At 35.3% G+C, this 13,586-nt stretch overlaps 1 protein-coding gene across 2 annotated transcripts in view; it reads right to left on the reverse strand.

Moving 5' to 3' along the window:
- Positions 1-13,586, reverse strand: part of LOC110461536 (nipped-B-like protein B) — a 36,464-nt gene that overhangs the window by 19,141 nt on the left and 3,737 nt on the right. Inside the window, exons 5-23 of one of the 2 annotated variants that reach the window (XM_021515040.1) lie at positions 13,440-13,557; positions 12,939-13,063; positions 12,483-12,569; positions 11,862-12,091; positions 10,840-10,857; positions 8,905-8,935; positions 8,576-8,602; positions 8,134-8,262; positions 7,484-7,645; positions 7,192-7,298; positions 6,877-6,963; positions 6,376-6,607; positions 5,959-6,113; positions 5,611-5,691; positions 4,702-4,802; positions 3,393-3,567; positions 3,114-3,196; positions 1,027-1,156; positions 583-726 (exon numbers count right to left, since the gene is read on the reverse strand). In XM_021515040.1, coding sequence (XP_021370715.1) covers positions 583-726; positions 1,027-1,156; positions 3,114-3,196; positions 3,393-3,567; positions 4,702-4,802; positions 5,611-5,691; positions 5,959-6,113; positions 6,376-6,607; positions 6,877-6,963; positions 7,192-7,298; positions 7,484-7,645; positions 8,134-8,262; positions 8,576-8,602; positions 8,905-8,935; positions 10,840-10,857; positions 11,862-12,091; positions 12,483-12,569; positions 12,939-13,063; positions 13,440-13,557 — 2,222 coding nt within the window. The remainder of the gene's footprint in view (positions 1-582; positions 727-1,026; positions 1,157-3,113; positions 3,197-3,392; positions 3,568-4,701; positions 4,803-5,610; positions 5,692-5,958; positions 6,114-6,375; positions 6,608-6,876; positions 6,964-7,191; positions 7,299-7,483; positions 7,646-8,133; positions 8,263-8,575; positions 8,603-8,904; positions 8,936-10,839; positions 10,858-11,861; positions 12,092-12,482; positions 12,570-12,938; positions 13,064-13,439; positions 13,558-13,586) is intronic. The other variant, XM_021515041.1, reaches the window with a different exon arrangement.

Genomic DNA, 13,586 nt, shown 5'->3' on the forward strand with positions numbered 1-13,586 from the left:
CCCCCCCACCAAGGAGGAGGAGGAGTCATAAAAAGCTGAAAATTTGACTATTTAATCCTTTATAAAGTTTGCATTACATTAACATTCTGGAAAAGGCTGAAATCAACCAAAAGGCTGTATAAATTCATCTATGCATATAATTTACAATTTTGGGAAGTTTGGCCATGGACGTTTCCTACAAACATTTGGCATGCAAGATGTAGGGGTCTAGTTTGTCCTGGCTAACTAAATGGTTGACTATCACTAATATGCAGTATTTCTACATAAAACAAGGTTGGTTAATATATATATTCTAGGTATTCTAGGTAATTTTATAAAAGTGAACCAGAAAAAACAGCTTATTGAATCTTTGTGATTTTTGTGATCTGTTTGACAAAAACTATTAAACAAAGTATTCCGAGCTCTGTCTTTTCAGCCTGCTTTTTAGTCGAGTCATTTTGTTTTTTCAAACTTCCTTGCTACCTGGACGGTTGTAACAGGATAATTGAAAGCAGTCCAAGTTTAAGAAGTTATGTCAATTATGTTCATTTGTGCCTTGATCACACATATGCATATGTATGTGATGACACTTAGAGAATATACCTTTGCAACAATCTCGTCAATGGATTCCTGGTTAAGTTGACTAGACACTGCATCTTTCCGTAACCGGGACGCTACAATGCCCAGATATTCTAAAGACGCTACCCTGAGAGACATATCTACAGATTTATTGCTGAACTGCTTTACCTGTAGGAAACAAAAATATTGTAGTAAGTATGTTATTAAAACAAAATTATTGTAGTAAGTATGTTATTTTATAAATCTTTGGTATAATAACATTGAAAATTAAGTCATAAATTCAGTCCTACTCAGATTTAGAATTTTTATTGTTAATGTTTGAATTTATAATGCAGTATCTACCAACAGATACTCGAAAGAATTATTTGCTTTCCAAAAATCAACAGATATTGTTGAATTGCACAAATGCCTGTGACTAATCAAAACAGTGATAAAGAGGTTTTGTTTGAAGTTCTGAGTAACACTTACAAGGATTCTGCCGAGGAGACTGAGCATAAGCTCTGATGAGGGCCATTCTGGTTTGTTGACAGTGGCGAGGAGATCTTGGACAAAATTCTCAAACAAAGGTCTATAATCTTCCTCACCCTTCACTGTACACCTAAAATAATCAGACATCAAAATCTTTAAGATTGGAAGAACATATTTGCTGTGTCATACAACACCTTTATAATCAACCAGGTAATGTGTACATTGTTATTCTGATTGAAGAACGCAAACCATTAGCAGTGCTCGACATTAGGATGGGTAGCCCCATAGCTGAAGACTAGAAAAATATGTCAGAATGACATGAAAGTCACCCCATCATTCTGTATGATCATTTTCCGATAAATCATTGACCAAGCTACTACGGATATATATATTTCCACCTGTCAATCAAAATGGTAAACAATTGACAGGTGTAAATACATACATGCCAACACATGGAATTAATAAGAAAGCATGTCGCAAATATAACATTAGGGTTGACCGACACCTCGAATATGGGGAGATCTGCGCGCTGACACCGTCACCTAACACGGGCAGAACAGGTAATTGGAATATAACGATGTTGTTTTCACAACAATAAGTTTCAGAAAAGATTCAATCTTATATATGGATAAATCTTCTACTATTTTTGTTATGAAATACACTTTTCCAAGTAGTTTTCTGATCGTCGGCAAATCCGACTGAATCGGTCATCGATATCGGCAGAATGTCTGCGCTTAAAGGCAGTCACTCTGACGAGGACCGCCAACAGCCGAATTCGCGAGACATGAAGAACACCAAACAATTGTGATTTCAGCAATTCTCCTTCGAAAAGAAAAGATCGGAATGTATTTGGCTGTTCTGAACCCGTTGATATTTAATTTTCAAACTCAAACTTTTATCATTATCGGTTCAATTCGCATGGATGTCGATTGTAAATTCCTGCCGGTTAATATTATCACGCTACCTTGACTCTTTGCGGTACACAAACTTGCTAACTTCGCCACTTTACCCATGTCGTTTTGACACATTCCTACAGTTAAGATTGAAGAGTTCAGCATGATTTTACCCAAGAACGACATTTTAACCACAGAGTGATAAATGCGATGCAATTCTTCGTTATGTTTCCCGGTAAGTGGTATTTATCAATTCACAACGTAAAGTCTATTTATCCGATTCTATAGTATTATATGACTTAAACTTGCAACTTTTCATAATTGTTAAATTGGCAACGCAATCAACGAAATTTAGCGGTTTTATTGCTGCGAGCATATTTCAAAACATTTCCGAAATCTTCGAAAAATTTACAAGAAATGGTTGCGACCAAGGACTGGTTTTGGATTGTTCTTGGGTATTGTGTACACCTCTTTCTTGACACTTCATTTTCCCCTTAAAAAAGTGTGCACTATACGCAAATATTAACGGTAGTCGTTGGTCTGACATAAAATATCTAAATCAGTCAATAGCAATTTATAATACGACAGTTTACCCCTTCGGGAACCTCAAAGGTGCCTGATTCATACTCAGAACATCTTTAGGTTATATGTAATTCCCGTATGAAAATTGGAATGCCTTTAGGTTTTATGCTATTCCTGTTTAAAAAGGAAATTGATATCTGAGTTATCCAAGAGCTTGTAATTAGCGCCTGGTATATTCCGACAGAAGCAAGACACTTAACAGCCCAAGACAACAGAAGTCAAAATCGGGGACTAAAACCAAAATTAATAGTCCCCACTGGGGTTCCTCCAGGAGCGACTAAAAACGCTAGCATGATAGACTAGTAAAATTTGATGCTGCTTATCATAATTAGTAATATAGGGTTTAATACTGGAATTTGCACATGGAATAATAAAATTGTAAACTACTAGCCTGACTGACAAGTGGTTATTAAAATTAATTTTATCCCAGAATTAGTTTAATTTCTTTTAATATTCAAATTTCTCCAAGTTGAAGAGTACAAGTCTTCTATTTTGTCATTCCTTTGCTACAAATTCCTAATGGGACCAATTACCGGTAACTAACTCAAGGATGATTCTGAGTGGGGCTTTGGGGCCAAATGGATGTCTGACATAGTTTACAGTAATACTTACTTTTTTAAGAATACTGAAAGGAAGTTGTATCCCGTTCTCATAGCATTCTCAAAGGACGTAACAATTAAAGTATCTTGTTCATTCTGAAAAGGAAAGGAGTGGTAAATGTTAAGAAATATTTCATTTCAGTATATCATTAAGTTTCCTACTTTAAATATTGAAAAGATTGACTTTTTTAGGGAAAAAAAGATCATGTTGAATAAATAACCTCTTAAACTAATTTTAGATTTTCAATCAAACCTCTGTACATGAGGACAAATACACTGTTACTAATTTTACCTCTGGTTTTTTCTTCTTTTGATTTTGGTGTCCTCGTTTGGAGGAGGATGGGGCAGGCTCCTCCTCTACCAGGGGTTCTGGTCTAGAGTGCGACTGTGATGGCAGCTTGATCACACACTGTATTAGCTGGAGAGCCAAAGCTGTCACCATCTGTATTGATTCCTCCGAGTTCAATCTGGTGGAAAACAATTATATCACTACAGTGTGGACTAAGAAAATGTAAGGTTTTACATGACTCAGCAGTGGCCTGACTGTGTGATGTTGGCTGTAACCTGAATGTGACCGTGGGTCATGACATGGGTGACATAATTCTGTGACTTGAGTGATATTGGTATTTATCCTAGTGATTCTAGGCTATGACCTGACTATGTGATTTTTGTGACCTGTATATGTAATGGGTGTGATTCAAGTGTGTGACCTTGATCTGTGATTTAATTGTGATTCTGTGCACTAACTGGAGTGTTTTACCTTGGTCTGTGACCTGTGATGCTGTTTTTCACTTATATAAAGTTAGCATTTAACTCATTCACCCCAGAAATTTCATATTGAACTATTCCAACCTTTGAGTTGGAAGAGGTTAAATGTGTCTTCAGGGGTGAATAGGTTAATCTGATCCACTTTGTGATTGTTAAGGTAGCAGTGTACATTAGAAATGGCCCGACTCTGATAAACAGGGCACATGTCGAGGAAATGTAAACACAGCGGACTTACCTACACAACACATGTATACATGTATATATATTTGTAAACTGCATTACATTTACAATACATATAAAGTACTGAGAAGTGTATAAACCTCTTTTTTCTATGTATGTCACTTGTGTGAAAACCATGGTTACCACATCAAAAATTACCAAAAAATGCCAAAAATTGCTATTTTTAACCCAAAATTTGACCCCCGCAAGTAGTAATTTTTTTCCTAAGCTCTGTCTGAAATTAAAGATTACCTACCTGGTTGCAGAATTATCTGGGTCGCAGTAAAATTGTAGAACTTGATTTTTTGCAATTTTGCGTCGTGTGCTGTTGTCAAAATTTTACCTCCTGTAAAGCTAGCTTTTCATGTGTACGCACCCTTTCGTATTATGGCCAAAATTTTATTCTCGAACCAAAGAAATCTTCTTTCTTTTTTACAAATGTGAAGCTCACATAGCCCACTTCATCATGCTTATACCAATTTTAGTACAGTTTTATTTTTATATTTTTTTACATATTATTATACAGGGGTTAGCCATTTAACAAAAATATCACCCATGGCCACAACCCTCTACTGTATACTGCTACCTAAAGAGATTAACTTTTCCAATTTTACCTATAGTTCCTGAGATTCCTTTTGCTCGATGGCAACCTTGCCAGACTGGCAAATATGTCCTCCAGTATAAGCTGCCTATGTTTTTCATAGTGGGTGAAAATCTGAAATAAAAGCAGCGGAACATTTGTAAAATTAAGAATCTTGATTGAAAGTGCATTCCATACAAAGAGGCTCTTTGAGGATAAATTAAAAAGGAAGGATATGAAGCACTTTGATTAAACATATTTAAAATATGTATTGGGATCATTTAATAGTTAAATTGAAAAATAAATTTAGTCTCATTCCTCTCTCTTTTATTATATCTCCATTGTCCAATATGTTTATAAGATTGTCTCATTTCTACATATTTAATGATAAACAAGATTTGTGTTAAAAAATGTCGCTAAATTTGTCTGTCAATTCAAGGTAACCAGCTTATGCAATGTAAAACATGTTTTCCCTTTTCTGATAGAACTGTATTTGCCCATGTCTATGTTTATGTTCACCCGTCACAATGGGCATTCACTAGAAGCAAGCAGGCCAAGCAGAAACAGCATTAATTACCAACATAGATGATGAGTTATGAAAAGTTTAAACTTAAATGGAAGCAATCATTTCAAAGTATTCAGAAAGGTTAGAACAGAGGTGAACAATTTCATACCTGCTGTACTAACCTGCAGGCAGATTTGAACCCTTTAGTAGTCTGACCATTGACCAATATTTTCATAGTGCATTTTGAAAATTAAAAGTACCCTCAACTTAAATCTACTAGCATTGGGTCGGTTGAAATACACTCCCGTTTGAAATCATGAAAGGTTGTTTTTTTGCCTATGCTTCAAAGCTGAGCTACACAGAAAATGTATCACTGTATTTTCAAAACTTAATTATGTAGTCACAGTAATTATTGCAGAATAGTCATAAAGAACTTACTGTCGTTACCAGCTTCATAGCATTCAACTGCAACTCACTAATATTCTCCACAAAGAAAGGGGATACCCCTAAAGTTGAAACCTAAAGAAAAAGAAAGAGACTTAACTGTAAATGAGAATGATGAATACATTACTTCTTAAATTAATAATTTTCAATGAGCTATCTCTTAGAACTAGAGTCATTTGCATTATTACATAAACTGATAAAGTATACTTATTTTCAACCAAGGACAATAAAATATCCTGCAAAATGATTACTTGCCTCCAGAAGCCTGCTAACAATTTTCTATTCTTAATTACAAGTAATATACATGTTCCTCTTTTCTAGACTACTTCTATGATTATGTACCTGTAATATGGTGGTGTCGGTCATTTCTTGTATATCTATCAACTGTCCCAGGTTGTTCACCAAATCTGCCATTTTGTTGTAGAGGTTGATAGTTGATTTGTGTTTCACCTGTCCTGCCCTGGCTCGCTTTAACTTAGAACTTGTGTGGTAGCCATCTGGAATTGCATGTATAACAAAATGATTTTAAAATGGTTAGCAAGTTCTTTTGATATACAAATGTTAACATGGATACTCTTAAATCTTATAATAATTTCACTCAAGTTCAAAACCAAGTCTCCTACAATTTTGCTATCTTGAATGAAGGTTCATCCAGAGGTGATTTCATATGCAACTTTTGATCTTAAATATTGATGTACAACTGGAAGGTAACAGAATAATTTAGAACCAGATCCAATCTGTACATTGTAATATATCTACCCTTTTTTGGATCAACCTTGTACACTGGGTCATACTCTGGGTACACGGTGTTCTGTAACTGGAATTTGCCAAACAAGATGATCCTCTCTATGACATCCTCCAGGTACACATGTTTGGGCATTTCCTTGGATGTCATTATGTACAAGGCAGTGAGTGAGGAGTCCATGCTACGCATTACTCTCTCCATTGTTAAATGACGCCACAGCTTTTGTTCTTCCTCATCATCTATGTCCTTCAAACATAACAAGAGGCAAAATGTACTAAATATTTACCATTTGGATACAGTTTTCTTGCAAACAGGGTACAAATATTCCCGATGTTTTATGAAAATTTCAATCTTTATTTGAAGAAAAGTAACTTTAATAGCAGTTTTGTCTTGGCGAGTAAGGAAGTTTCACTATTATAGTAATTCCTTACCCCCTACCCCTCCTCAGAAAACTATTCACTTGACCAGTATAAACAAGGATACTCATTCCTCCTAGCAAGTCAATAAAGGCCTACCTGTGTCATGGTTGGTAAAAGCTTTGTGCCATCTCTGATATTCCATTGTAACACTGTCAATAGTTTGACAAGTTTGTCTGCTGGTACCTGCAACAAAATAACAATACCTCTGAAAATGTTCACTACAGCATAAGCCCTTCAGATAGAGCTATTTCCAAAGTGTCAAAAAAACAAAGTAGCAGCCACATTTTTCTGATTTACAAGCAGGTTTATTTAAAATCCATAATATCCAAGGAGTGACAAAAATACACAAAAGCATGAGAATATTTTCAGCCTCATTTCACACACTCGAATATTATCAATCAGACTTCCTACCTGATTTAGTACACCCATAGACTTCAGTTTGGCTGTTTCTCCTACAAGTTCTGTAAGAATTTGTTTAGATATAAGAGATTCTGGTGGACACTCTGCGTCTTCATCATCTGCAATAACAAAACATTGGATGAATAAAAGCAATATGCCAATAATCCCTTCTTTTATATATACTAGACAACATCAGAATTAACAACTGATCAGTTTTTCTCAAATTGAATAAAGTACGGAGGTACATGAAAACTTCGTCGATACAAAACAACAAGAACACATTTGTATATCACACATAACTTACTGGGATCCAGAGATCCAAAATTAATGTCTTCTGCAGTGTCCAGGATATATTCCATGGCTGAGCTAAACTTCTTGAAAGTTGGGCTCTCCAGCAACTCTTCTACAGACAAAGCTTGCTGGTTAACCCGTTTATGTCGCTTGTCTTTTTTCTTCTTCCTTGCAACTGTAATGATGAATACATTTGTATTTTCTGCTTACAAGATTTTTTTCAAAACCTGGGTCTTGTTCGTTTTGCGGAACAATCGGTACGTCCGTTTTTAAATGACATAAATCCTGGAGGACCTTGCAAGGCTTTGTCAAGACTTGCCTGAAAGTAGCATCATATTACTGGGTCCGGCCTTTTTTCACAAACAAACAACTCTGGACGAACTGGTTCAACCATTAAAATAAACCTTTAATATGGGAGGCACTTTTTCAGAGGCCCCACCACTTATCAAATATTCATAGTGATTTGATATCAGGAATGGCAGGGAATAAGGCAGATACAGTTTTAAACCCAACACCCATATATTGATATAGGTGCCTCCCACCTTCCCCATACATTTCGTAGACATGGATAATACTATTTCATCCTAATACAATTTATCAGGTTTCTAGGATGTTCACAACAAGGTATGAGAGTAAAATATTTTATGCAAATCTTGTGTATACCTTCCATTTCTGAATCTGAATCAGATCCAATCACTTCTGCATCACTATTGTTATCTTCATAATAATTTCTCCTTCTCTTTCTTCTTGAGGAGTGGCCATCATTGTCTTCTTCATAGCGTCTTTTGCTCCCTGCAACAAGTTGTTCATTCATACATCTGCTGACAATATACTAGCTCTATTGTTATATAATATCATTCCACTTTCTTATATGAAGTTTAAACAGATAATAGTTGCATCAGATCTGTGGAGAGTCAAAATAAATATCTTTTCCTGTAGTTATTTAAGAATGTCAGATTGAACTTGCAAATCCCAAATAGTTAAAACATTTCGTGTTAAGCTGAGCTTAAACTGTCAAAACAAAAAGCCTTCTAGGAATTATTTTTCACTTGAGACATATTTTCATGCATGTCAGTCTTGGAAATAAACATGCAAATTTTCATACCTGATCTCCTGTCAGACTTGGCTTTCACTGAGACAAAATAAAAATATTCACATTACTATTAAAGCACAATAAGATATTGAGGTTGTAAGTTATTATATAACAATTCATATGCATTACCTTGAAACATGCAGCAGTTATCTATTTTTTCTTCAAATTTTCTCAAAGTAAATGATGAAATTAATATCTCTGAGCACATACAAGTATCAATGTAAACAATAAGGAATACATAAGTCTTAATTTTTTTTGTCTGAGATTTTTTTTTAACGAAATTGCTTTTCAATTTCACAAAGCACCACAATAAATAAAATCCAGAAAAAAATAAATAGTACCTGAGCCTCCATATTTGATTGATTTAAGGGTCTGCAAAGAGAAAAAAGGCAATATATTGACACTTATTCTTAGCATAGAAATGAAGAAATTGAAGTGAAAATGTAAACAACTGGTCTCTCTAGTTATTTCACTGCTTATTTTATCATAAGTGGTCAAAAAATTGAGTAATTACATTTGTGAGGTGAAGAAATTAGGTCATACATCTTATTGAAACAATCTCAATATTTTGTAATAATTATTTGATCATTCATGTGAAATTTATTTCGGAGGTGATTTGATTATACAATGATTACATAAACTTAAAATAAAATCCCAAAATGCATGCATGCAATTCAGAAAACTGAACAAGAAATTCTTGATTTGTTGAAATGGATGCGTTAATCCATACAAGTTGAAGTCTGATCACATGGTCACGTTACAATCACACATATGCTATACTGATATGTGTGTTGTGACCCATATCAGTATAGCATATGTGTGATTGTAACGTGACCCTGTGGTCTGATGTTAAAAACCCAACAATGAATTTTGAAGAAATTAATATCCAACAGATATCTGGTAGAACACTACTAGTATTCCAAACAATCATTGCATTTAAATTATTTCTAATTTATTTGAAATCAAATCCAAACAATTTGTTACTGTGATGCCCCCCCCCCCATTTTGTATTAATGCATCCATTTTACATCTCTTGGTTTAAAAAAATATATAAGCAATGGTGATTTCTATCAAATGACATAGCCAGAATTTCATTTGGTCTCATTCAAACTGTGCTGTGTAAAAGAGCAACATAACACCTAAATTAACTGCTGCTCAAGATAAACAATGATAAAAAGAAACATGAAAATATTGCACAAGAAAATCAATCTAATTAAAATTATATCTTCACATCGCTCCCGTTTACTGATATGTTGCGTTGAAGATCTAACAACATCTCATAGAGGGTCAAGTCAGAGGTCAACATGAATACATTATCGTGTTTATAACAAGCCAATCAAAATGCGACATAACTCTTTCTTTAAACCAATCAGAAAGCACGACCTGTAGCATTTAATGCAGACACCTCGTAGCCCAAAATCCACTTTTTCGCCTGGTCCAGTGATAGTTTGAATATTGCGAAGCCTGTCATCGGTTAATTTTAGTTTCAGGTTGTTAAACTTTTAAACGACAACATCACCAGAAGAGGAAGTCTCTCTTATTTCAAAGCAAAATCCACAAATTGTACAAACGTTGTCTTGTAGATAGACACGGCGTAGTGTCATGGGCGCCGCCATTTTCGGTGCTCATTTGACACCTCTCAGTCTTTTATCATAGCAAGTGTGTTCCGAAATCATTACATCATCACTTACAGAAATGCGTAAGCTCTCATCTGATTGGTTAATGCAAAGGTCGCCTGAACATGACCCTCTACGGGATGTTGTTAGATCTTCAACGCAACATATCAGTAAACGGGAGCGATGTGAAGATATAATTTTAATTAGATTGCAAGAAAATTAACTCTGCATACATGGCCAAAAAACTTAAAACTGTATAGCAGTACTGAATATTAGGGTACGTTGGCGTATCCGGTTGAAAAGGTTGAACCTGTAAAGAAAACGACAGGCACAGATCTGGACCGAGGCTGACCTCAGGAAACTAAAATGTTGACTATTGCTAGTTTGCGTTATTTATTTCTAAAACAATGTCAAGTCACATGTAGTTTTTAAGATACGTTATGTAATTCAGTGGACGGATGAAAGAAGGGCATATTATTCTTGATACATTGTTTTTTATTCTCCGAAACTGCATTTTTAGCTCTGCTTATAGACCGGTCCAAGTGCGTTCGTTTATCGTGGAATATTTCTGCCCCACATGTACTGTTTCAACCAGGATACGCAAATGTTACCGTAGTAATAGCCATAGAGTAAAACTGCTTTCCCAAGAATCTACAATACCTTTTTACCCACTTTAGCCTGTCAAAAAAATCCCGTTTAAAATCATCAAAAAGAGGAACGTTTCAATTGTGATATCCACAACCAAATACTGAAACTTTTAAAGTTGTTTTGGTTAGTATATTGAACAGTTTATATATCGTACTGATGAATGATGATTACTGAAACAATAAACATGATTAGATTTGCTGACAATTACAGAAACACATGATACAACATTGTTTTTACTAGATTGAGGAAGGGTTTAAGTCAACTATCTAAAAAAATAACATGCATTAGGCACAATAAAATAAATTAGTTGGTTCTCAGGCCATCTTTTTTCAAAAGAGATGCAACAGGGCGGTATTTTTGTCCTCCATTTTTACATGGTAAAAACGAGAGGGTGATTTTTTTTTATTGTGTAGTTTGTAAAACGTTCATTGTGGGCATTACCTTGTCTTTTAATAGTTGTGTAGAGACCCGTCATAGAGCAAGCCTCCGAAAATTCTGTTTCAGACAAAATCACGATCCCCCCATTCCTTATTTGTACCGAAACGAGTGCCATTTGTACACAAGACTAATAAGTCATAATAATTTTAACGCTTGCCTGTATATCAATCCTTATCTTTTTTCAGACGTTTTCAGGACTTGGGTGACTTAACGAGTAAAAACGGCATGCATACCAATTTTCCGTTTTTTTTAAAGACGGCGGCTGGCGCATTTACATTTTTTTTTATTACTTTCACAATAAAATCGGCAATGCGGTGCCCTTAAAAAAAATGCGCATGGGCCTGAGAACCAAGTAATCTCAATTTATTTTGGCCTTTTTTTTTTTTTTTTTTTTTAAATAGTGTTTGTATGCTGAAACAATACTGAGAACCTAATTACAGTGATTAGTGTCACAAGACTATAAGATGACAGATGAACAAACACAGTATAGAGTATATTGCTAGGATGTGCTGAAAAAATAATCTTTGTGTAAAATAAATACAATATCAGAAGCATACTAAGTCTTTATATCAGACTCTTTATCATTCACACTCTACCTTCTCATCCAGGGGTTCCAACATGACAAATGGTTGACCTGCACTTTTCTTTTTGTTGCTACCTTGGGCCGGGAGAGATGGGTGTGACAGTTGCTCCAACAAGACAATGGGTTGTTTCATCTGAGGATATTTCTGGGGGTTTAGTGTAGTAGGTTTTGGCACCAATGATTCTGGTTGTTTTGCAACTGGTACCAAAGGTTCAGCTACAGTGGCTTGGGCAGGAGAGGCCACTGAAAACATGCATTGAAACACTAACATTTATGCAATGTTTCCACTTCATTGATATAGACATCTTCTAATAACTGATGGACTATAATCCTTGCTATGGGTCAATTGTAGCACATAGGAGGAAATATAAATGGGATGTCTCTGATTGTCTTTCTTTTTGTATTTATTTCATTTCACAAACATAGCGCAGAAAAATTAGCATGTACAAGCAAACATTTCATCACAGGTTGCTGTGCCCCAACATCATTCTAAATAATGTAAGAACCTCTTTAGACATCTGGTAGAAGATACTTTATTATTTTAATCCTGATCTGTTAGGAAGGCCCCTAGTAAACTACCAATCTGTCACACCAGGTTTGAAATGAAAACATGATGCCTGATCTCTATATTTACCTGGTGCTGTGTTCCGGGAGTGTTGGTTGACATTTCTGCCAATGTAATGACTTTCAGGAGCGCCAGGGTGTTCCCCATTCATGGTACCTGACAAATATATATTTCATCAGTTTTGTTGCTAACACTTACTGGTCTTTAAAAAAAAAAAGAGTCAGGTCTTAGACGGAAAATAATAATAACTAAAGATTTTGTTAAAATGTTTCCCATTATTTTACTGCCTTCAGTTTGACATGGGAACAGAAACAACAGAGGCTAGCAAAGTGCTCCAGAAAACTGAAAACTGGAATATTTCCTATTGGAGAACTACCATAGTAAAGTGTGCAGTTTGAAGTTATTTTCCAACATAACAATACAATTCAAAACCCCTTACACTTAAAATTTGCTAGCTCTCCTCATCCTGATTTAAGACTTTACACCTGCTGATTTCATTTGATATCAGAATACCGCTCAACTAACCTGCAGCATTGGAATATGATGTCTGTGCAAAGTTTTGAAAGGACTGTTGGAACTTGGATGAAGAGTTCTGTGGATAAGATCCTGCATGTTCAGGTGCCCTGGAAGGACTGTGTTGTTGGTTAATTCTTCAAAAAGCAAAAACAATTGTTAGCAATCCACATTCCCCTCCCAAAATAAGTTTTCATCCTTTTCAGAAAACAAAATGTGTGTTCATCATAAGATGATCAAATATACTGCAATGGATTAAGAAATTACACTTGTCTTAAACAGTGCCTTTGACTTATCTTTCATTTATTTTTTTCCACTTCTTTAGGAGTTAGTAACCAAACCCAAACATTCTTTGTCAATTTATGTCAACCACAATGGTTTATATAGGAATTAGTAGACATTCCCCACCCCCCTTCAGATACTGTTATAACGGAAACATTTCAGCAATGGTTCTCTACAACACTGTCTCAAGACAGAACAGACATTTCAATCCTTGACCCGACAAGTAACTACCTTGGAGAGTTGTTCTGAGGGAAGGGTTGGAAGTTCTGTGCTGGATAGGGAGCCGCTGAAGACTGCTGCTTCTGTTGACTGCGGTTCCCACTCCTACCACTGGTTTGGCTCCTTGTTCCTATATCAATATATTGTAATATATAGTCT

Source organism: Mizuhopecten yessoensis, unplaced genomic scaffold (assembly GCF_002113885.1).
Source record: "Mizuhopecten yessoensis strain PY_sf001 unplaced genomic scaffold, ASM211388v2 scaffold10635, whole genome shotgun sequence".
In the NCBI taxonomy this organism is placed as follows: Eukaryota; Metazoa; Mollusca; class Bivalvia; order Pectinida; family Pectinidae; genus Mizuhopecten; species Mizuhopecten yessoensis.